This window comes from Equus quagga, chromosome 5, assembly GCF_021613505.1.
Source record: "Equus quagga isolate Etosha38 chromosome 5, UCLA_HA_Equagga_1.0, whole genome shotgun sequence".
In the NCBI taxonomy this organism is placed as follows: Eukaryota; Metazoa; Chordata; class Mammalia; order Perissodactyla; family Equidae; genus Equus; species Equus quagga.
The window spans coordinates 78892680-78915924 of record NC_060271.1 but is presented as its reverse complement, the minus strand read 5'-3'; the positions used below and the strand labels follow the sequence as shown (position 1 = coordinate 78915924).

Here is a 23245-nt window from a genome sequence, read left to right as displayed (position 1 = left end):
AGAAAAACACTTTCTACATTTATAGGACATTTAATTTAACGTGCTATATGATCATTAGTTTCCTGACTCCTCAAAGAGCCCAGAGGCAGGCAGCCAGAGCTGGCTTTCAGCTCCCAGAGGGAAGCTCTGGAGATAATGTAGGAGAAAGGGAAGAAGAGGGTAGTCTCTGAGCCCTAGAAGCTAGAATTTCTTGGCCATTAAGGCCTGGAGTTGAGATTACTCAAAAGGTAAACTCAAGTGCCCTGTGGGCTAATGTGGCATGCTGGTTTGTACCCTGGAATGCTCCAAAACCAAGGAGAGCCCTCCCCACTTCCTATCCCATTCTACAGGCCCAGGATCCTGACCTACTTTGGCTATGGCCACCTCTCAATGACACAGGGGCCTCTTCTCTTTCCTGAATGTCCTCAGCAGGTCTTTGGGTCTTTCCATATCTCACCCTAAGAAATTCCAGGTTGAAAAGGAGAGAATGTCAAGCTCTGGTGGTACAGCTGGCTGTGGGGAAAGCAGGAATGGGTCAGGTAAAGGAACCGATTCCTATGAGGCTGGGAAATACAGACTTTAGCGATCTGGGTGGGCTTTGGCCCTACTGTGCTGGGAAGGAAGCTTTTAAACTCTGCTGACTGCTAGGGCTAAGCACATGGCTTTGTTACCAGCTAGGCCTCCAGAAGGCTAAAGAGAGGCTGATTATTTTACTCTCTTGTTGACCCACAGGAAGTAGAGGAACCAGTACTTTTTGGATCTAGAGATTCTCAGGAACAGAGGAGTAAAAGACTACTGGGAGAGGGAACTGGCTGAAGGGAATTCCAGAGCTCATTTGGACATACAATGAATAAGACATCTAAACACCAACTTAAAGGCCAAAATGCTCCCCGTTTCACTGAGAATGCTGGGATTGGGCCTTGCCTCTAATAGAGTCTTCCACGGGAGACGTAGGTTCCAGATCTTAAAGCCATGGGCCTCACCCCTAGGAGGTAGGGGAGACTGCTGAGGAGCTCCCTTCTGTCAGGGCTGAATTTCAGGCCCTGTGCTAGCAAGAGTATTGAGGGTGCCAGAAAGCTGAGTGGGAACAACCCTTTACCTGGCACCAATGGGGGAAAATTCCTACCACCACTCCCAGCCCCAAAGGAATTGGTAAGCCAAGGGTCACTCTAAGGACCAAGGATAGAGGAGGCAGCCAGCCAGTTGGCACCAGGCTGGTTTAGTAGATTAGTATGTCAGGGTGGGGACAACTCACAGGGTAGGGATTTTAGTGTAGTCATTAGTGTCAATGAGGAAACCAGAAGGACTTGCCTCAAAGTGATGGAAAAGGCCCAAGTGAATAATATACTTACTCTCTAGATATCCTAGGGAGGAAGGTCATTGGGAGAGAGAATCATGGGAAACAAAGTTAAAATGGAAACATCTGTCTTGGTCCGGAGAAAGCTGCATTCTGGGTTCTTAGTTTCCGGCTCCAAACACATACCTCTGCATCCTGCTCTTGCCCACTCTCCATCTCCTCCCCTCTCTGCCCCTATCATACTGCATAGTAGGAAGGATATCCTTTAGCCTCTCTTTCTGCTTAAGCCTCCACTCTGACCTCCTAGACTCAGATCCTTGCCTTCCTAAGATTTGAGACCTGCTTGACTGGCCATATATATAGACTTGCTATATTGCCTAGATGCAGGATACTCTTCTAAGAAGCTGGGAGTTAACTAGTTTGGTGAGAAGAAAAAGCTTCTCTTTTACAAGAGTCTTGGTCTCTGGCCTGCCAGCTCTCAATTAAGTTAGCAAAAGCCAGAGCCAGGTTGCAATGGGTAGCAGATCCCAGCATCTAGGTGACATGTTGGTTAGCTGTAAGATGTTCTAGAGCTGGCTAACCAATCTCAGTGGTAGTACCTCAGCTTCAGAGATGCTACAGCTCTGTGGCAGCAACCTTTGCTGGCTACTGACTGCCTAAGGCACAATTAGACACCTTCTGCAACACAGCTTTCTTGGGACATAGCACAATAAAGCTCAATCTGGCAGGTGGCAGAAGTGGGTACAGGTGAAGATTTCGGTAATTCTGAGAGCTTCTCTGCTAGGAACCAGAGAAGCCATCTGTTTATGGGGCTGCTCTATCCATCATCATACCCCAGATTGTTGGGGCCAGCCTCACTCTGTTCACCAGGCTGTCCTGAGCCCCAAACTAAGGCATCTTCCTTTTTTCTCTTGTCATCTCTAGTTAAAGATATGCTGACCTATTAAGCTCCAAGGTAATGTCAGAATCAAACTGACCCATACTTGGCCTAACTTGTTGGGGCTCAGGAATTAAGACGCTACAAGAGGAAGACTGGTCTGCCAAATCCAACGAAGGAGAATGCTGATAGTACCTACAGCAACTTCAAAAACAGGGCCTCTCTGCTGTCTTTTCAAGGTATTGGCAAAGAGAAAATGATCCTCTCCACCAAACCCCCATCCCCATCTCCCCAGCTCCCAACACAGACCACTGCACTGAGTACTCACTTCTCAAGCAGGGTCAGAGCTGTCACTGGGTTCACCCGGAGGTACTTGCAGTTGGGCTGACCGTAGTCAGCAAGGTAGGTTGACCAATCCCACTGGATGAAGAGATCCAAAAGCTGTAAAATACCCAAATCCCCACCCCAGGGATTAATGAGACAGACAGGACAAACCAGGATTTTAGAAACCCCTATCATCCTTCATTACCAGCTGACAGTAGACTTGAAAAATAAAAATATAGTAAGAGAAAGAAGGGCTACAGAATGCACTGTGACTAAGAAAATAAATTAGTAATCATTAGAAGGCAGAGTCATCTCTGTCCTAAGCACTGTAATGTTGCTAAGACTACATGCCAGCAGTTAGCTCTCAGAGGCAGGCCTGTAACGAAACTAACACTGGACTGAATCAAAACACAAGACTATCGTCATAATTACTCACTTATTCATTTAATAAATACTATCAAATGCCTTCCATGTGCCAGGCACCATTCTAGGAGCTCAGTATTCAGCAAGGAACAAATAAAGGTGGATATAGTCCAGTGCCACATATGCAATGTACGAGCTTTGAGGTAAGAGCTCTAGGTTCAAGTAGCAGTTTCATGTCTTGCTGCATTGACTTTGCTCAAGTTACTGAGTTGATCAGATACACAGACCTGTCTATATACAAACAGGACACAGAGACAACACAGAAACACTGAGCCAAGGCATAAATGGATCATGTAGCATCCACACGAGGCAATGTGTGTTACACCTACATGGACACCGGCTGAGCAGATGGAAACCAGGGCCATAGTAGGTCAGGACTGAAAAACAGCTTAGCTCATGATGGAGGATGCACAGTCTGGCATTGCGGTTATAAGAACTAGATGTGTATTTAGAAGTTTAATGAGAGTTTTAGAAGTTTAATGAGAGTTTTCTGAGGGTAAACTGAGTTCTGAGACTGGGGGAGATTTTGACTTGAGAAACTAAATAAATTTTGTCCAATTTCCTAGCCAGTTTTAGCCTCAGGTATCACTCAAATATTTAAAACCTGTAACTGAGTGAAGCTGAAAAAAAAAAAAAATGAGTGCATTTGAAAGGTACAGGTGATGAAAAGGAAGCTGTTAGATCCCGCCTAAAGCTTCTAGGGGAGCACAGTCCCAGACTGACATCACTGTAGAAGGAGGGGCCTCTAAGCAGTCTTTCTAGCAATGAGGAACATACAAATGTTTTTTGACTCATGACATTTCCCTGTTTCTCCCTTTCTAAGAGACAACCACTGATGGAGACAAGTAGATGGCTCTCTCTGTGCAGACAAAGGCAGAGAGGCCTAGACTCCAACCCCGTGCCAGAGCCTGGGCTCCAGGCACACTTCCGCCCCTCTCTGTCCACACTGTGCAGCTGGGCAAACAAGCAGTGTGGGCCCTGCCCTGCTTGGAAGCCTCCTCTTCCATCCATTCTTTCAGAATAGCTGTTATGAACTTCCTCAGGCAGGATGGGAATTGGCTGAAATCCCAAGCCTAAAACTGAGAAAAGCCCCTACACCCTCAGCCAAGAAAGGAATGTTAAAGATGAGAGGAGGGGGGAGAGAGAGGAACAGACGCGTTGGTTGGTCTGGCCAGCGTGGCCCCGCAGGGCCCTCTCAGGCCTCTTTTAGGTCATGCCTATTTTAGTTGGCAAGTAAAAGGGCTTCTACCACTTCCTTTTGCTGCCCCGAGGCCTCACAGAGCTCTCCTTTAGGAGAGAATTTTCCCTGACTTTCCTGCTCTGACTTTGGTATTTCTGTCCTGTGGTGTCCAAAGACCACGCAAGACAGTTCCTCTCTACTCACTCCTGGGGAGTACTCGGAGTGTCCCTTGTTCTGAAGTTCTTCTGGTATTGTGCTTTACCAATATGACTATGCTTTTCCCCCAAATCGCAGGAAAAATTATGAAAAAGGATAGCATTTTCTTAATTAAAATTTTTTTCCCAGAAAAATTTTAAAAACCTTACTATTTGCACACTGGGGAGCTATAAAAGAAAAGTGAACAAACAACAAATAAGTTTATTTGGAAAAATGTGGACACCTGATTTCTTAAAACTCTTTTAGGTATTACTTTCCAGATGTGGATATATACATGCATTTTATAAAACTACCCTCTTTACTAATGAATTCCTAATCTCTGTGATGGAATTAATGGTATCAGTATTTTCTAATTTATTGAAAAGAACACTATGTCCTTCCGGCTGATGAAACCTGGGTAAATCACCAATGGGGTGAGGAGGGCAGTTCGTGACTTAGCTCTAAGAGTTTCTAGCTTTCCTGCCAAAGCCTCTCAATGCCAGTACTGCGCCTAAGAGCTCTGGGACGACAAGCTCCCTAACTGATCCCACGCCAGGCATGGAAGCTACAAAATTCTATTAAGCTCAACCAGTATGAGCCTATAGATCACACTCTGGGTCCATGCTGCTTCCACAGTCCTTTAGGGCGGCCTATATCTACGTCTCGGAGCCTCCTCTGAGAGATGGCTATAGACTGGAGTGTGGAGGGTACTTAACTAAGTTAGCTGCCTGGGGGCACAGTTCTACTGGATTCCATAGAACAGTGTTAGAATAAGAGGCCAGGAGAACCAGCAAGGCTATTTATCAATATAGCACTTTGATTTTCAGACTATGACTTTCAAAGGTGGGTCAGGCCCTCCCAGCGTGGTTCTCCACATACCATGGCCTTGTTAGATCTCAGTAAAGTCTTTCCCAGGATGCGGAACATTCAGTCATTGCTAATAATCACATTCTTCTTTATTTTTTAAATTTTCCATTTGGAAATAATTTTAAATTTATCAGAAATTTGCAAGAGTAAGCACAGTATAAAGAACACCGTATACCCTCCACCCGGATGCATCCATGTCAACATTTTATCCCATATGCTCTATCATTTGTGTTCTTTCTCTCTTTAAACACATGTGCACACACAACACTTCTTTTCTGAGTCTCTTGAGAGTAAACTGCATATATCATGGCCCTTTCTCCCCAAATACTTCAGTGTTTCTAAGAAGTAGGGATATTCTCTTACGCAATCACAGTATAATTTTCAAATTCAGTAAATTTAATATTGATACTGTCCACATTTTAATTTTATAAATTGACCCAATAATGTCCTGTATAGCCTTTTTTTTCCTCCATTATATCATACAATTTATGATTAGGTATACATTTAGTTGTCCTCTTAGTCTCCTTTAATCTGGACTATTTCCACAACCTTTTTCTTTCCTATCTGATATTGATATTTTTGAAGAATATAGTGCCCTGCCTCCTTTTTTCCTCCTCAGTTTTGGTTTTTCTAATGCTTTCTCGTAACATAAGTCATGCAGAATACTACCTAAGTGACGCTCTGTCCTCCTCAGGGTATCATGTTCATTTGTCTCATTAGGGATATTAATTTTGATCACCCAGTTAAGATGTTATCTGATTTCTTCACTGTCCAGGTACTATGTTTTCCTTTGCAAATAGGAAGCAATTGAGGAGACAATTTAAGATCACGCAAACAGACTGCTCCTGATTAAAATTTCCCCTTAGATCTACCATCCACTGAGGATTCTTGTCTGACTCAGTCTTTACTATGATGCTTGCAAACTGATGACATTCCAACTCCATCCTTCCCTACACATTATCAGTTGTCACTCAGCATTCTATCGTAAGCAAGTGCTCTCCCTTCTTCCCCATTATCTATTTATTATTGGTATGGATTCATGGGTTTCCATTTTTTTCAATGGCTTATATTCACTACTATACTAATTATTTGGGTGCTCAAAGTGTCCCAGATTTGGCAAGTGGGAGCCGCTTCAAGCTGGAGCCTGTATCCTTGTGACATGCCCCCATAATTTTTTGGAACTCTTCTTTACTTTCTCGCATAATAAGGTGTTGCAGGCTCATCTTGCATCCACTGTGCCCCAGCTGTGTAATGAGCCATTTCTCTGAGAAGCCTTGATTTCTTTTAGTAGGAATGTTATTAGAGATCAAGATTTGGGTGCTCATTGCTACTGGAGCGTCTCTGTTCATTGCTACTGCGGGGCAATCTGTGGAGAGTTAAGCTCTTTCAGCAGACAAAGCTAGGAAATATATGCATGTAAATATTTATATACATACACACACACATATACATGCTCACGTATAATACATACATACAAGTGCACTTACACAAGCGTGTACACATACATATTTTAGAAATCATGAGTTTACATCAATATACAACCAATTCTAATCATTCTTACAGAGTTCTTTCTTGCCTTCCTCTTTTCCATATAAGTATGTGCTTTCTTCCACAGTGAGCATCCTGGCTCTCAACAACATCATCTCATTTACTAATCTGCTCAATCCTATACGTAAAGTAGGTTCAGAATTGTTTGTATATACCACTATAAAAAAAGCCTACTAAAAACAGAGTTCAAGATGTGTCTGCAGTTCTCCTTCCCGCTGCGAGACTGAGTGTGTACAATGAAATACTACGCTCACAAGTCACTGGATTAATTCTTTTTTATTTCCCCTTCAGTTTAGCTATGGTATTCATCTAAATGCAACTGGGTTCATTTGTTTCAATTTGCTTTTAGTTTCAGCCTCCTCCCTCTCATCCTTGTTAACTTAGGTTTTTAAAAATATGTAGGACATTGACATGGTCCCAAAAGTCAAAACTATACAAAAAAGTTAACTCAGAGAAGTGTCACTCCTTCCCTTATTGTATCCCTCTTACCCCAAATCCTCCCATGCCTTACAGGTAACCAATTCCATTGTTTCGAATTTGTCCTTTCTAGGTTTCTATTTGTAAAGATAAGCAGATAAATGTATATTTTCTTATTTCCCTTTCCTTCTTTCATGGAAAGTAGCATACTATGTATGCACTTTAAGGGATTTTATTTCTTGATGTTTATAAGTAGGTGGTGGATGGAGAAGCAGAAGAAAGAGGAGGGTCAGAGGTACGAGACTAGACATAAGATCACCATTTCCAAAACTTTATTATTGTAGTATCATCTTTGCAATGTTTAACATATATTCATGCTACCTGTCCTATTTACTTAACATTTTTTTCTTTGTACTGATTCATGTTTTGATCATAAGAAAAATTTAAAAGAACGTTTCACATCACTACCATAAACTGGAAACCATTCTTACTTGCCACAAATAGAAGATAACCCAAATACTAGTGCCGCAACGAGATGTTCTGGCTGTTATTACAAAGACTAAAGAGCAATAGCTTTCTTACAATGTGATTTAGTGTTTAATGGTGTGTCTGGGTACTACCTAAACCCGTATCTCAAGGACCACTTTACATGGCCTTGTGTACCCCCAGTATTCCATCTACCCCATTTCTGGGATGAGTTTGTGACTTCAGCCAAGAGCTGAGGGATGTCCATCTGCCTGAAACACAGTTAAGTGGTCCACGTGTACAAAGAAGCACTTATAACACAAGTCTCAGCCAAGCAACAGTCTCGTCATGAGAGGAGATCAGTGTACATACAGGCCCTGTGCCCTGGGTGGGTCGGGGGGTCCACAGCCAAGGGTCTGCTTTGGCTGGTGAGGCCTGGTGAGCCTGGTTGGACCAGGCAACTTGCTAACACAACCCCAAGAATAGCTCATTTTTCTCATAACCAGGTTTCCTCATTACTTAGTGAATTTCCTTGTAGTTGGCTTTTGACGAGTTTTTACTTCTGCACCAGAACATTGTTAAAATTCTTTGTTTTTTCTTTTTGAGGAAGATTAGTCCTGAGCTAACTACTGCCAGTCCTCTTCTTTTTTGCTGAGGAAGCCTGGCCCTGAGCTAACATCCGTGCCCATCTTCCTCTACTTTATATGTGGGACGCCTACCACAGCATGGCGTGCCAAGCAGTGCCATGTCCGCACCCGGGATCCGAACCAGTGAGGCCCAGGCCGCCGAGAAGCAGAACGTGCGCACTTCACCACTGCTAACTTAGCCACCTAACTGCGCACTTCACCGCTGAGCTAACAGTTGTGAGCTCAGGTGCCAATCTTTAAAAAAAAATAAAAATAAAAATAAATCAAAAGTTCAAGTGAAGTAACCTCTTCTAATATTTACTCGTAGGATTTGAAACATGAAGAATAAAACATGTTTGCATGTCTGAGATTTTCTTAGTGAGGATGTAAACCCATTGAATTTGGCAAATGTTTTTAAAGCATCTACTACATGCAAGGAAAAGGGGGGGACCTTTCAAGTGATATTAAAATAAGTGGTTTCCCTTCATATAGGAGAATAAAAGAAAAACACGAATAACTGTAATCCAAGTCAAATAAGTTAAATGTTATTAAGTGACATACTGACTATTCCTCCTTTTTGTGCTTTCAACTGAAAATTTTGCAACATTTTCCACTCACAACATAATTGAAACAGCAAATATAAATTCTGGTCAGACTACACACACACACACATACAAATACACACAGACACACTGGGTGTACTTTAAGTTTATTCTGGTTATCAGATAATGCCTTAAAGGTGATGGGAATCATCTCAGCAATATCAAATACCAGTTATGCTTCTATCCTTGTCATAGAGTTCAATATGAAAATTTGCCTGCATTTTATTAACATAGTGTCAGATTTTGTTTTTTTTAATTTGAAATAATTTTAGACTTACATAAAAGTTCCAAAAATAGTATAGACAGTTTCTCTATACCCTTCACCCCTGTCAGTGTGGTTATATTTTTCTTTCATAATTTAGTTAGATTTATTTTTCACTGCTTATTTTCCATTTTGGATCCTCCCACGGTCTGGTTGATGTTGATTATCTATTTACTTTGAGGGATGAGTCGGAGCTGTATAAAAAAGTATGCTCAGAAGTACCGCTCCCTCCTCATCCCAACTAGCTTGTTCTATACTCCCCACTTCTTTTTACATCTTTCTTATTCACCCTGTGCAGGTAACCAATCTGGTTTCTTTTGTACAAATGAGAACACACATGGGCCTTGTCTTATAGCTTCTTCTTTCTTACCCAAAGGGTAGCATACTGTAGATTCTCTTTTGCACTTTGCTTTTTTCACTTAACGGTATATTCTACAACTCACTCTCTAGTTGCTAATTCCTCATTAATGATCATATTCTTGATTTATTACACAAATTCTACTTTTGTAAATTAGATAAGTCATTTTTATAGGACAGACCAGACATTATGTTTGGGGGCATTTTATTGTTAAACTGATGGATCAGGAGAGTGTTAGATATTCACAGAGTAGGACACACTGATACATGTTAGGGCTACTTCAATCAAAGGCAAACTCAGTCAGTCATTAACGATGCTTTGAGCTCAAAAACAGACTTATTTGTTTATGATGTTTATCAGAACAGGAGAACTAAACTAGCGTAATAGTTGATGTGACACCTTATAAGATACTTAGTTAATAAAAATTCTAAATTATGAGATTACTGCTTATTATATAAAAATGTGTACAAGTGGGAAAGGATAGGAAAAAGGAAGACATTTGAATCAGGTTATGCTAAGCAAGCTACTATGATAGAATATCTCTTCTTTTTGTTTGGCCTCCTCCACGACTTTCATCGATGTTGAGTGTTGGCAGTTCTAAAGCTGTTTCTACTATATTTCTTTGCAACTTCAGAACATTCCCATGGCTTAGTAGGACTCAGAATTACAATGTGAGAAGGTGCTGGGGCGGGGAGGACCAAGAGGCAGAAAGGATAGCAAGCTTCTGAAAATTACAAGGTAGACAAGTGGTAGAGGAAGCTTGAGAGCTTGCACTCCCCAAGATGCCTTGGCTGTTCAACAAAAAAAATTCCTCATTTATTCAGCCTCTGGGTTAGGCACTTGCCTGAGGCTAGGCCAAGCTTCTGAATAGACTCTTTTTTGTAATGGTAGCTGAGAAAGACTAGAAAAATCCAAATGAGTCAAAGTGAAAACTAGTCCAAGGCCACAGAGTGAGTTAACTGGACAGAATACAGACAGCGTTATAATAGCAGAACAAATACAAACTTCCATGAAAGACCTTCAGAATAAGATATTATTAAGATAAAGTAGGACTCTGTTGATCCTTGTTAGTGCATGAAACTTACACACTTCATCAGCAGAAAATGTAGAGATAATTCAAATGGATGAGTTGTTCATGGGTAAAGAAGTAGAAGGAAACCATCAAGTAAGAATTACAGGCTAAAATTCAAGCAAATGATTCTGAGGGTGCCCTTGCATTCTCTTAGGCAGAAAGGATTACCCAAAGGACGCAGAAAGTAAAAATGAAGAGCCTGGTGAAGAATGCCCTACTTGTTCACACTACTAATGCTTGTTACCAAACCAATTCACATCATGCATACTCAAAGGTGAGGAGAACTGTTTTATACATTCTTGCCTTCACCACCAGCTCCTGTGACACGAGCCTCATCTCCCATGCAGACCGGGAGCTCCCCAAGGACGGGGATCATGTTTTCTCCTTCTGACTACTCCACAGCATAGACTGGCATAGGGCTGGATTTCCAACAAGAAGTCATCAAAGACACACTAAATGGAATTAAAATTGGTGAACTGACATTTCATAGGAATAATATTGACTAGACGGTGGGACAGACTTGTAATTTGTATTTCTTACAACAAACTTTCCAAATAAACTAAACAGAGTATTCCTGACCAGCACTAGAAGGAAGGCTGTGTGAGGAAGAAGAAAACATCAAACAGGAGAGCGAATATCTATGACAGGTGAGTGGGAACCTAGTCTGAGATATTTGGTTCTAAGGTTCCAGGAGAAGATACCAATGACCAGTGAGTGGGAACTGAGCAGATGTTTGGCTCTAAGGTGACATCTGGGCTGGCCCCTAGTGGGCAGCATGGGGCCTACCTCATGTTAGGGAGAGCCTCTTCTTCCCAGAATGCCTGTGAAGATTCCACGCGGACCACAGGATTGTAGGAGCCACGGTGCACACAGATGAACACAGATACAAAGACACGCTGACAAGAGCCACACCTCCTTCCCCTTGGGGTGATTCACTTTACAGGTTTTCTCTTGAAGAGGCATATTGAGTCCTGTAGAGAATTGTGTTCCCAAAACAGGTATGTCCTTGAAGTAAACTCGATGTATGAAAACCTGAATTTGTACTTTATATACATTCCAGAAGAATTCTTCATGTTAAACAGGATAGACTACCAAATGATTTCAAATAAAAATGCTCCTCCGGGACACTTAACATATAATCTAACTATATAGAATGCAGCATACTTACTCAAGAGAACAGTAATACACAGAGCACTCAGCCAGGAGAAGTTTCTTTTGCCTGCTCTCTGCCTTTGACAGGATGAAACCATCGCATCACTATAAAGTATTTTCCATAATCACTGATGCACAGGTCCCTTCTAGGAGGCTGTTCAGCAAAGCAAAAACAGCCTCAGGCTGGGGGGCCCCTGACTGACAGGGTGACCTGAGATAAGCCACCAGATATGGAATCATAACAGCCCCTGACACAGAAATCTGGGCAAACACAGGATATAGAAAGCAGGAATTATTTTAACAAACATAAATTGAGTATCAACAAGGTATCAGGCACTTTTCAAGGTACATGAAAAGATGAATAAGACATCCCTAGTTTTGAGGAACTCAAAATGATGTGAGCACTCTAAGAGGTACCCCAACAGGGTGCAAAGAAAAGTTCAAAAGAAGGGCATCTAAGCCTGAGCCAGGTAGGTGGGACTACCTTAGGAATAAGCAGGACAAATGAGGCAAGAGATGAGTGGGCTCGTATGCTAAACTAAGCAGACTGAATTTTAGCCTGGAGGCTTCTCTACTTGTTTTCTTAGAGGCTGCTTTCTGCTTTCTTCTAGATCATGGGATGGAAAACTACAGCTGCCATTTGTTTTTGTAAATAAAGTTTTATTGGAACACAGCCATGCTCATTGGTTAACATACTGTCTATGACCGTTTACATGCTATAACAGCTGAGTTGAGTAGTTGTGACAGAGACTATAGGACCCGAAAAACCTAAAATATTCACTATCCAGTCCTTTACAGAAAAAGTTTGTCTCAAGATCCAGGCCAGGGATGGCAGTGTGCTCTGAAATTCTCTCAGATGTAAGACGTCCAGTCCAATATCAACTAGATTAAAGAAAAGAAGGAAAGAAAACGGCTTCAGGGAGACCCTTCTAATTGTAAAGAGGTGGCAAAAACTTCATTCTCTTAATATCCGGCATCAGAATTTTTTTAAGGCAGAGAAACGTATTTGGGGAAGTACCTTGCTTTGTAAGATCCCCAAGATGCTAAGACATGTAGTGGAGAAGGGGGAAGGAATTTGTTACTTGGGTTCTTGAAAGGCAAGGAGCTAATCTAAAGAGAGGAGACAACTAATATGTGTGAGAAGGGCTAAGAAGGAAATTCCTACTGGTGTTATGGTCCAAACAACTACAGAGACTTGAGATGACTGATAAGTGACTTTTTCAAAGCTGTTTGCTGTGTAGAATAAGTGATATAAATCTCTCCTAAAAATCCACCCCCTCGATCCCAGTCTTAAGACAAATCTACTCAGCTCTCAACTGCTTGGAAATATACACACACACACACACACACACACACACACACATACATATGTGTGCGTTTTTTTGGGGTGGAACGCAAAGAGGCTGCGTTTCACTCTTAGAAGGCTGCAAAACTGCATTATGGAAACGGGAGCCAAGGAGGCAAGAAGATGAGGTATTTGGGGATTCACAGAAGTCTGAAGGAGGCCTTTGGATTTTACACAGGCTATGGAAGTGGGGTGGGGAGAGGTTCCAAGTTTCTCTGTAAGTCTACATGTTAAAGGGATCTGTCTCATACCTGAGTTTTGCAACAATGGTCACTCAATAGGCTGGCACCTGGACTTCCCTGAAAGGTCTGACCTCCTCTTCTTTTTTCCCTGGTTGAGTGAGGGCGGGGGAAGGGGCCAGTAGTGGCTGTGCAGTTTCCTGCTTTCCCTCCAGCCCAGCTGCCAGGTGGATGGAGGTTTCATTAAGCTCTTTATCAGAGACCAACTGCACATCAGCAGCTTCCCCTGAAAGGGAACGTCGCTCTGAGAAATATTTATTTGCCTCATAAATGCAGGTTTATAGGTTTGCTATCTAAACTTTTCACCTCTGAGACTATGTTGGTAAAGAGAAAAAGAAAGACAGGCAGGCTTAAGGCTCTCCCATTGTCATCAGCTGGTGCCTGGGGGGAATCTCCCAGATAAAAATGCCAATACCAAGCATTTCTTTATGTCAGAGACCATTCTGTAAGGCCCTTTCTCATTGATGACAGCATCTATCCTGCTGCAGGGGGCAGACAGAAAACCTATTACCACGACACTGGGTGATAACCATACTGTACATACATGTTCAAGGGAAGGACCGGAGGCCTCTGCCTGGGTTGACCCCTTGTTAGGGTAGGCAGGCCGGTGTGTGTTTTGGATGGAGCTGCTGCCACAGATGTGATAAGAGAAGGAGGCAGGAGCCATGGGCCAATGTTCATTTTCTTTCAGCATATTGTGATTTGTTAATGGCTCCTAGGAAGGTAGATTAGGGACCATTTCATTGAGTTTTTAAACTATCCTCCCTCTCTTGCCAAAATGAGTAAGTAGTTTAAAAACACCCCTGCAAAGATACCATAGATTGAAGACAGTATTACAATGTAAGTATAAGCAAACATCAAGAAAAGGCAGAGCTCATAAATCTCTGTAGCATGTGTAAGCTCTTTATCATCCACATAATAAAGAAAAAACAATGATGAACTAATCAGACTTGATAAGGCAGTCCTCCAAATTTGAAATATCAAAAAGGCAATTTAAAATATGATTTGTATCCACTATCGTGAATAATGAACTTTACTTAAACCTAAGTACATATTGTGTGTTGAAATATCAATGATAGTTATATGTGTGTACACTCACGTGGGCATCCGCACAAGCAGACTTTCAAATGTAATGATAACGTTCTGTCTCTTAAACTGCAGTGGGGAGGCAGGTGTGTGGGGCTATCTTTTTGTAGTTATTCAGTCTCTAATTATAATTTGTTAATAAATTGTTATACAGATAAATATATTAGGAGTGGGTCCTCAAGACTCTTTTGCCAATAGTGGTGGTCAATCAAAAAAGTCTGGCAACACTGGTTAGATAACTTGTAGAAAAAACTATCATAAATTCAAAATGAAAATGGTTTGGGTTCTCTTTTATAAATGGATAAATTAAGAAATATTAGTTGTAGAAAATCACTTCTTGCCTTATATGAGTCGTTACAGATTATAGCCCAGGAACTTCATGATAGGCATAAGAAAAAATATCTAACCTTAAAGGACAGTAAAGCAGGGAATGTCCTCATACCCTGGATAAGTTTAGAATAAGCAAGAATCTCAAGGCCTAGGAAATATGCTTGGGTCTGGACAAAAGGCTCAGTACTAGATAGCTAACTTCTTAGGACCCATAGCCCAGTCAGATATGCATTTAAAATCTATTTTGTTCTCGGTTTGAGGGGCTGGAGATTGAATAAAACTGCAACTCAGATTCCACTGTCAAATTTTGGAACTAATCAATAGATAATGAAAGAGGTATTAGATGATAAGCGGTTCTCAACCACCAAGGGATCCTTTTTGTTTGTTTGTTTTCCCTCCAAATTTCACAAGGGTTCTGCCTCCCAAAGATTGTGTTAAGTAAAGACTAGTTCCTGGGAAGGCCACAGTCTCAGCCCCACGGGGTTGGTCTATTTGCTCTTTCCCTTTTAAGTTAATTTTTTTCTTTCAATTTTATTTTCCTAATTATATTTTACGTATCACTTTAATGAGCCACCTTAAGGCCACCCAAGGAGATAGGTGGGATTAAACAAATTTGATAAAAAGTGCTATCGAGCATGGCATCTGCCCTTGAGAACCAAATGCAGGGCCTAGGCAGTGAGCACAGTATGCGTTCAGAGCAAGGAAAGATTGGAAAGTTCTAGTCTTTCAAAAAGATGGGCATGATTTAGACTGAACAAAGAGAATGGATGGAATTTCAAACAGAGAGACTGGTGGAAGTCGAAGTACAAAAACAGGAGTAGCTGAGATGTGTTCAAGGAAAGAAGAAATTGGACGTTTCTTGAACACCTACTACATGACAGATACTGGGCTAGGTATTTAACTCATCTATTTCATTTAATCCCTAGGAAAATCAATACCCTAAGAGGGATGTACCTCCATTTTACAGATGAAGAAATGAAGACCTAAAAGGATTAAAAGAATGGACAAAAAGGAACACATTTAGTAAGTGATAAAGTCAGGACTTAGACCCAGGATGGTCTCACTCCCCAAACTGGGCTTTTCCCTCTCTTCCCTTTCAGGCCTCTCTCAAAAGCCAACTGATACACAATTTGGATGAGCAGAGGTGGCATGTAAAGGAAGAGCAGTGGGAAGGTTGAAGATGCAGTAGTTGAGTTAGACTGAGAAGAGCAGTGACTGCTAATCTAAGGATGTTATGGAGGGTGGTAACATTTCACTAGCAATTCATTAGTAAGATAAATTTGGCAGTAGCATACAAGATGGTCTTGAGAATTTTTTCTGGCAGGAAGAACTGAGGTAATGAGGATCTAGACTTGGATGGCAGCAAAAGGATGAGAGAGGAAAGACAGCCACTGTATCAGGTCCATCTGAAGGATGTGAAGGCTGACTGAGTGTTGGAGGGAGACAGGGAAGCGTAAAAAATGATCACAGGGCAGAGTTTGCAAAATCAGTTGCCTCCAGGGACCAGGCAAGTAATACAAATGAATGAATCAGACAGGTGCTCCCCATCACTGTTCTCATTCCAAACAAAGGCAGATGAATTAATACATCTTTCAGTTCTCATACCTGCCTTTTCCATAAGCTACGGAGGTGGTGGATAGATATGTCTTGCTTTTCTCTTTGTCTTTGCTCACTGCAAATTTTATAGGAAGAGGGTAAGGCTGGCCAGGGGCCTATGGCAGGTTTCAATGTGACCAAAGTCAGTTAAGGCTAAGTTAAACAGTGAAATCTTAGAAATTACTTAAACCCTAGGAGCCTCGTCTCCACCTCCATTTCCAACCTCTCCTGACCCCTATCACCATGAGCATCCTTCCTTTTCTTTCAGAATCTCCCTCTAAAATTGTCCTTCTAAATCTGTCACAAGATTACTTCTCAGAATCCTCCTCTGAGGGAGTAAGAGTCCTACATGGAACAATTTTTGCTTGAATTCTGCCTGGCATTTTAAAAACACTCCGGACCCTAAACCTTTCCAGTTTGTTCTATATTATCTGTCTCTGAATTAGTAAACATATCTTTAGTCATCCTTCTTTCCTTTGCTGGCTTTAGATGCATTCTTTTGGCTTCTGAAAGGTTTTCAGACTCCCCAAACAGAAGAGAGAAGATCAGCATTGTAGCCCTGGATCTGTCATCAGCAGTCGGTCCTACTACTCAGTAGGAGTCCTCTAAACATTACTTTTACCGATGACTGGATGACAGCTAATGTCTCTTCCAGCTCTAAGACTCTAAATCTAGAGAATTCCTTACTAGGGAGTGAACAGCAATGAGACAGGGTAGCTCTCATCACTTAGCAGGAATGAGGCTGCTAAAATGGCAGACTGTGAGGAATCACAGAGAACAGCACCATTACTTCATCTTACAGAGAAGGAAATTGAGGTCCAGAAAGATTCATTTATCATATGCAAAGCAACTATGAATGGGGCTGGGGTTGGAACACAAGCCCTTGACTTCTAGTCCACTTTTCTTTCTACTACATGGTGCAGTTTAATCAGCTGGTGAAGAACAAAAATCTATGAGAACAGAATACAGGTCAGACTCCTAGAGATGGGAGGCAGAAGAAAAGGGAGTGGGGTTTTTTTGGTAATTAAAAAATAAAGTAAAAAAGCATATAAAATCCACCTTACCCCTAGTGAACAAATGTTAATGGTTTGTCTAATTTACTTCAGATCCTCCCTTTGTTTTAAAAGAATAAAGCATCATAAATAAAGGAGAAACCTCCCTCCCTTCCTCTGACCCCTTTGCCTTCCTAGAAGAGACTTTTGTCATGATTTTGTTATGTATCCCCTATATATTTTTATGATTTTAATAGACAATAAACAATAAACATTAATAGACAATACGTGGCAATGTTTTGTGTTTTAGTTTAATATATATTATAATATTGTACACAACATTGTACAACTTGCTTTTTTCATTCAATATTATTTCAAGATGTAGCCATGTTGATCCATGTAAACCTGATTCATTGATTTTAACCACTAAATAGTATTCTCCACTGTGTAAGCATATTTAAATATACTACAATACATTGAAATATATTTATCAATGCATTTAATGATGGGAATTTGTACAACTGTGTTTCTGGCTGACGGGAATCTCTGGAGCGCTTGCCTGTACCCAGGGAGTAGGCAGCACGCTAGATGAATATGGTGAGAAAGGAGAATCAGTCAATCTTTACCACCAGACATATCTGAAATGATGTAAAAATGTCAGGCCACTTAGTGAGCCAACTTAAATACCCCCTGAATTTGATACCATAGCAAGTGGCACAAAGAAAACTCAGATGACTACTCCAGGCCAAGACTGTTATTGAGATAACTGAAAGGAAATCCACCTGTCCTTGGGACAGAACATGCAAAGGAATAAATAAGGAAGCGCAGTAAACCTGAGGTCATTAAGCCCACTCTGACCAGAATTAAGATAAACACAAAATAGTTCTTCTCTGAATAGTAATTTCAGGAAGTTACATCCCCATTTCTCAGCCTGTGTGAATGGATCAGGAAGTTTCTAGACGATTCTCAAAGGTACATGAGATTGACCTGGGATAGTAGAGAGGGGCAAGTTCTGCTTCCATAGCTGTTATCCTCTATTTCCTTGAACTGGATTGTCTCAAAATTGCCAAGGAGCACCTAAATGTCCATTAGCTACTGTTGAGTTGAGTGGGAAGGAAAAATTAGGAGAAGAAAGAAACCTCCTTGTGGGAGAGTTTGGTATCATTCTCAGAGATCCGAGAATGGAAAGGTTTCTTCTCTTATTCTGCATAGACAAGCCCAATCTTCTAACTTCTTGTATGGCCAGAGAATAAGGTCTTTAGTCTTTGATGGCATGAGAGCCTTTATTCGACACTAGGTCTTTGCGTTTATTATCTCTGGGTTATAGTGTGGCTTGTTGTGAGGTCTCAAACGAATCATTATAATTTTCTGACTCAGTTTCTCAATCAGTTATGTGAATTTGTTAAAAACTTGCTCCACTTTATTGCATAAGGGTATAAAAAGAGATATAGTAAGTGAAAGCACTTGAAAATTTCACATTGTTATGACAGTTAATAACACTGTTATCACAGGGTATCAATATTATTTAAAGAGATTTTTAAAAAGCAACTAAACATTACGTCTTGTGAACTTTAAAGCAACAAAAATTGACTTTTGCTTCAATGTAATGTAGACCGAAGTCCGTGGCTCTCATTCAAGCTACAACTTCTTTCTCCTGACCCCAGAGCCATCATGTCCATATTCTCTGTGAGCCAGGGGTAGATGGACAGTCTCCAGATTAGCATTTGTCCAGATGGGTTGTTCCCTGAAAGCAGAGTTCCTTCAAAGACCTTAACATAAGCAGTGGTTTTTTGGATGGGACCACCCCAGTTTAAATATCATGAGCATGCTGAGGGAAAAATAATCTCTTCTTTTACCTGAGATCTCTCCCATGGCTACAAGAAAATCACTCAAAAGTAGACAGCACGGTGCATTGGCAAATCACCATCGTGCTGTCACCCCTTGACTAGTCCTCTCTATCTGGCAGTAAGCCTCATTCCTGCCTTGCAGGTGGCCCTTTAGCAGCTAATTTTTCCCAACACCTTCCCCTGACCCCTTTATGGATCTCAAAAATAAACACTTTACAACATTGGAGTGTTGGGGCTGGAGTCAAAGGGTAGGGGGTTTAGGAGATCTTCAGAGTTATAAAGAGGAGTGGGGTTTGGGCAAATCCAAGTCAGTCTGCCATGAGCTGCAGTCAGATCAGAATTTTCATTGTTTCTCATTATGTGCCCCTGGGCAAGACACTAACCTCTCTTTAAAGTGGGAATGATACCTAGGCAAAGCGCTCAGCATGGTGCCTGTCACAAAGTAAATGCTCAGCAAATTTTAGTTATGATGGATGATGACGAGATGATGATGATGACAAAGAAGAAGAAAATGACAATGAAGCTGACCTTCACATTTCTGCCTTTGCAACTTACTCATGCTGTTCTCTGATTTAGAATGCTTCCCTTTTCTCTTTGTTCTATCCAGATTCTTCCCATTCTAAAGAGACCCTTAAGAAACCTTCAATCAGCTCCAGGCACAATACCTCATTTGGTAGTATCAAGGCCTATCTTAAACTCCTAATTATTTCCTTTGTCTTACCTCCTCAGGGAAATTATAAGCTCCTAAGGGCAGGTCTATCTTTTTCTCTGCAGGTTGGGCTCACATTAGCTATGAAATATTCAAGTATAGTCAAGGTTTCCATTTCCTGGTCACAGAGCAGTACCAAGCACAGTATAAAGAGAATTTCCCAGCTGAAGGCCCTGTCTTCTTGGCTCCTCAATACCTCAGACTTTCTTTACCACATCACAATACTAAAATGCTCCTACGTAGGCTGAAGAGGGGAAAAGCCCACATTCCCTAAATACTCTTCAAATAAGTAAGGGGTTCTAGAAGCTGGTTTGAATTTAATACTTGCTACAGATAATTCACTAAGCAATTGCTCCTGCTTTGGATTATGGGAGTACTAATTATACTCCCAAGAGGGTTGCTGAGGTATGTTCCCCAAGCATGTTTGTTCTGGCCCAGAGGTTCTGGACTGCCACGGAATTGAGTATATGGGAAGTGAGGGTTAGCCAAAAAAATCAAGTGGCTACTGCTCTTCTGTAAACTGTTGATGCTCATGCTGTAGGCCCCGATAGTGCCCAGACATACTGCCTCTATAAGCCTCTGGAATTCTCTGGCCTGGAGGCATCTCTGCAAATGGGATGGAAAACAAAGCACAGTGGAGGGGAATGGAAGGGAACTTCTAACATTGTTCTATCCACAAGCTGTCTTCAGCTTTCTCTGGATACCGGCAAAGTCCTTCTGCTTTATCCTCCTACTTCTAAGGCCAGATGATAGGTACTCTCGCCTTTCAGCCTATAAGCACCTTACGGGCTTGTCTCTGTCTTCTCAGTGTTTAGCACTGTGTGGTAGGACAGAAAAGAAGCTCAATAACAGTGCACTCACTGACTGATGGTTGTGAAAAAGCATCGTAGGAGGCCAGTGTCCTGGAAGGCTCTGCACGCATCACAGCAGCTATCTCTGCCTGAGTTCTCCTCTAGGGCCTCCCCTTGGACTCCTTGCAGTTCTCTGGGGCACCAGAGCCTGCCTCCAGAAGGTGCTAGTCTCTGCTTTCTGCTGGTGTTTCTTATGCTCTCCAAAAGGCGAAGAATGCGTGGAAAGGCTCAGCCACAGGATATTGGACTGTTTACAGTTGGCCAAGCCAAGATTAGCGTGAGCACAACACATGCCAAGTTCATTGGAAGTTACATTTTCCCTTTGTTTACACATTAAAGGGGAGAAGACCAGAAGAAAAAAAAAAGCAGGTGACCTCCTGTTAACCTCACCCGTCTGCAAGAGGCTGCTGCCCTCACCTCTGAATGAACTTTCAGATTATCTCAGACAAGATTCACCTTGCGCTGAACTTGTACGCCTGCTCTGAAGCCCCCAGTCACGTAGCTGTGATTAAACATTACAGAGTGGCCATAAATTTACAGAAGTATTATTGTGGCTTGCTTTCCTCTTTCTTCTTTGGGAGAGGAAGAGAGCAATGGGTTTAGGGTGGGGGGAGTTAAAGAAAGGGAAACTCGTAGTCAAACAAACAGTTCCTTTTCACAGCTCTGAACAAAAGAGAAAACATTGCATAGGTGTCCCAGAAAGAAGGAGAAAGAAATGTGGCCATGTGAGAGAAATTAAAGCTTTAGCAGACTTCAAAAGCCCAAAACTCAACAGAATAGCTGAGATGCTCCTGGTCCCATTTCCAGGCAATCTGAAAGTTTGCAGGTGACAAACAAACCTGTTCTGCCCCTGCTCCTGGCTTGTCTTGAAGGGTCCCTGAAGAAATACTTCTGCCTGAGAGAGAGAGATGCTCTCACAGTATGGGACAAACTGACAGGGCAGCAGTCAGGGGAAAGAAAGCTGCAAGGAAATACAGTTCGTTTTGTTCTTTGAGCTGCTGTGAGAGATGAGGACACCCTAACATCTGGGACATTTAAATGGAGAGTGGACAAAGATTAGACCATATTCTGAAGGAAACACCCTGAAGCTGGACTCGGGAGACTGACCAGATGACCTAAGAACATTTATTTGTATGATTCACTATTTTATGCTTAAAGTAGGAAAAAAATGGATATTCCACTGAAGTAAAGTTTGCTAAATCCACTAGGATTCCAAAGCCAAGATACGCCTGCAAAAGGCCTGTGCTGACCATTAAACAATGAGACCTCTATAACCAGAAAAGGCCACAGAGTGCTCTATTTGATCCAAAAGAATTGTAAAAAGTGGTCAGGAAGCCCAGACTGAGGTGATAGGCTCTGGCCAGAAAAGCCACCTTTGGAAAGGAGTTATTCTGTCTCTGGTTACCCTATGGCAGTGACGGGGGTGCTAAAGAGCCTCATTGTTTCTACAGTTGGCAAGGCCTTGTCCATTAAAGCAGCAAAGCTCAGGGTGCATCACATGAAGAAAGCAGCTGACGGCTTAGCTCATTCCTACTCTCAGCAAGATCTCTTGCTGCTTGTAAGAATCAGCCAGGAGACAGAAAATAGGCCTGTGGAAATGCTCAGGCATTGCCTCTGACACACAGAGGGGAGCGGGGAAGTGAAATGGTCATGGAGCCAGGACAGTATGGGGATATTTAAGTTTGGTATGGGAGTTCTGAAGTCAACCTCCGGTCCCAGGGGGCAAGCTCTGTTCAAAGCTCTAGTTTAGACTTGGAGAAGAGAGAGAATGGGCTCCTGCCTCTTACTGTGAGTTCTGTTTGGTGGTGAGTCCAGGAGTCTGAACATATGGAGGCTCAGATATGAGAATCATGGGAAAGATGAGAGAGCAAGCAGAGGGGTATACTAAGCTGCCAGTTGGAAACCAGGCAAACAATCATACAACAAATTGGTACCAGCCAAGGGCAATGAGACAGACTCAACAGGGCAGCTAGGAACTAGGAAGGCATATACAAGAGGAAGAAAGGCAAATATGTGCCAAGAACCAGCAAATAGGAGATTAGATTGTTGGGAGGAAACTTGGTGGTGGGGTGGGGAGCATAATAAAAGTTACATTTGAAAGCTGAAATTGGGCCAGGCATTATATTAAATGCTTTATTGGCACTGTCTCATTTTATATTATTCTAAGAGGAAGATATTATTACCATGCCCATTTTAAAGATAAAGACATTGAGGCACAGAGCAATTAAGCAACTGCTCCAAAGCACACTGCTAATAAGCAAGGAAGTCACAGTGTTGAAAGCAGGACTATCTGATTCAGTGGATCTTTCAACGAGAGTAGAAGCTCAGAAGCAGAGGATTAAGGAAACCTACAAAAGTTCACGTTGGTCAGATTGAATGAAATGTCCTCCTCCTTTTCCTACCATCCTTCAAGACCTTGCTTAAGTCCTAATCTCCTCAAGGAAACCCTGAGTACTACCATCAGCTTCTTAGATTTATCCCTTCTCTGAACTCCATTTGCACTTACTGTTTATGGTGCACAGGAAGCACTGTATCACATATTTTCCTATTCTTCCAACTGTTTGTGCCTCACAACTGAACAGTTGATGATGTCAGTAAACCAGTGT

At 41.8% G+C, this 23245-nt stretch overlaps 1 protein-coding gene across 3 annotated transcripts in view; it reads right to left on the bottom strand.

Annotated features, from left to right (window-relative positions):
* Positions 1–23245, bottom strand: part of EXOC6B (exocyst complex component 6B) — a 577176-nt gene that overhangs the window by 5250 nt on the left and 548681 nt on the right. For all 3 annotated transcript variants that reach the window (XM_046661413.1, XM_046661415.1, XM_046661414.1), the window contains one exon: positions 2482–2594. In XM_046661413.1, the coding sequence (XP_046517369.1) occupies positions 2482–2594 (113 nt within the window). The remainder of the gene's footprint in view (positions 1–2481; positions 2595–23245) is intronic.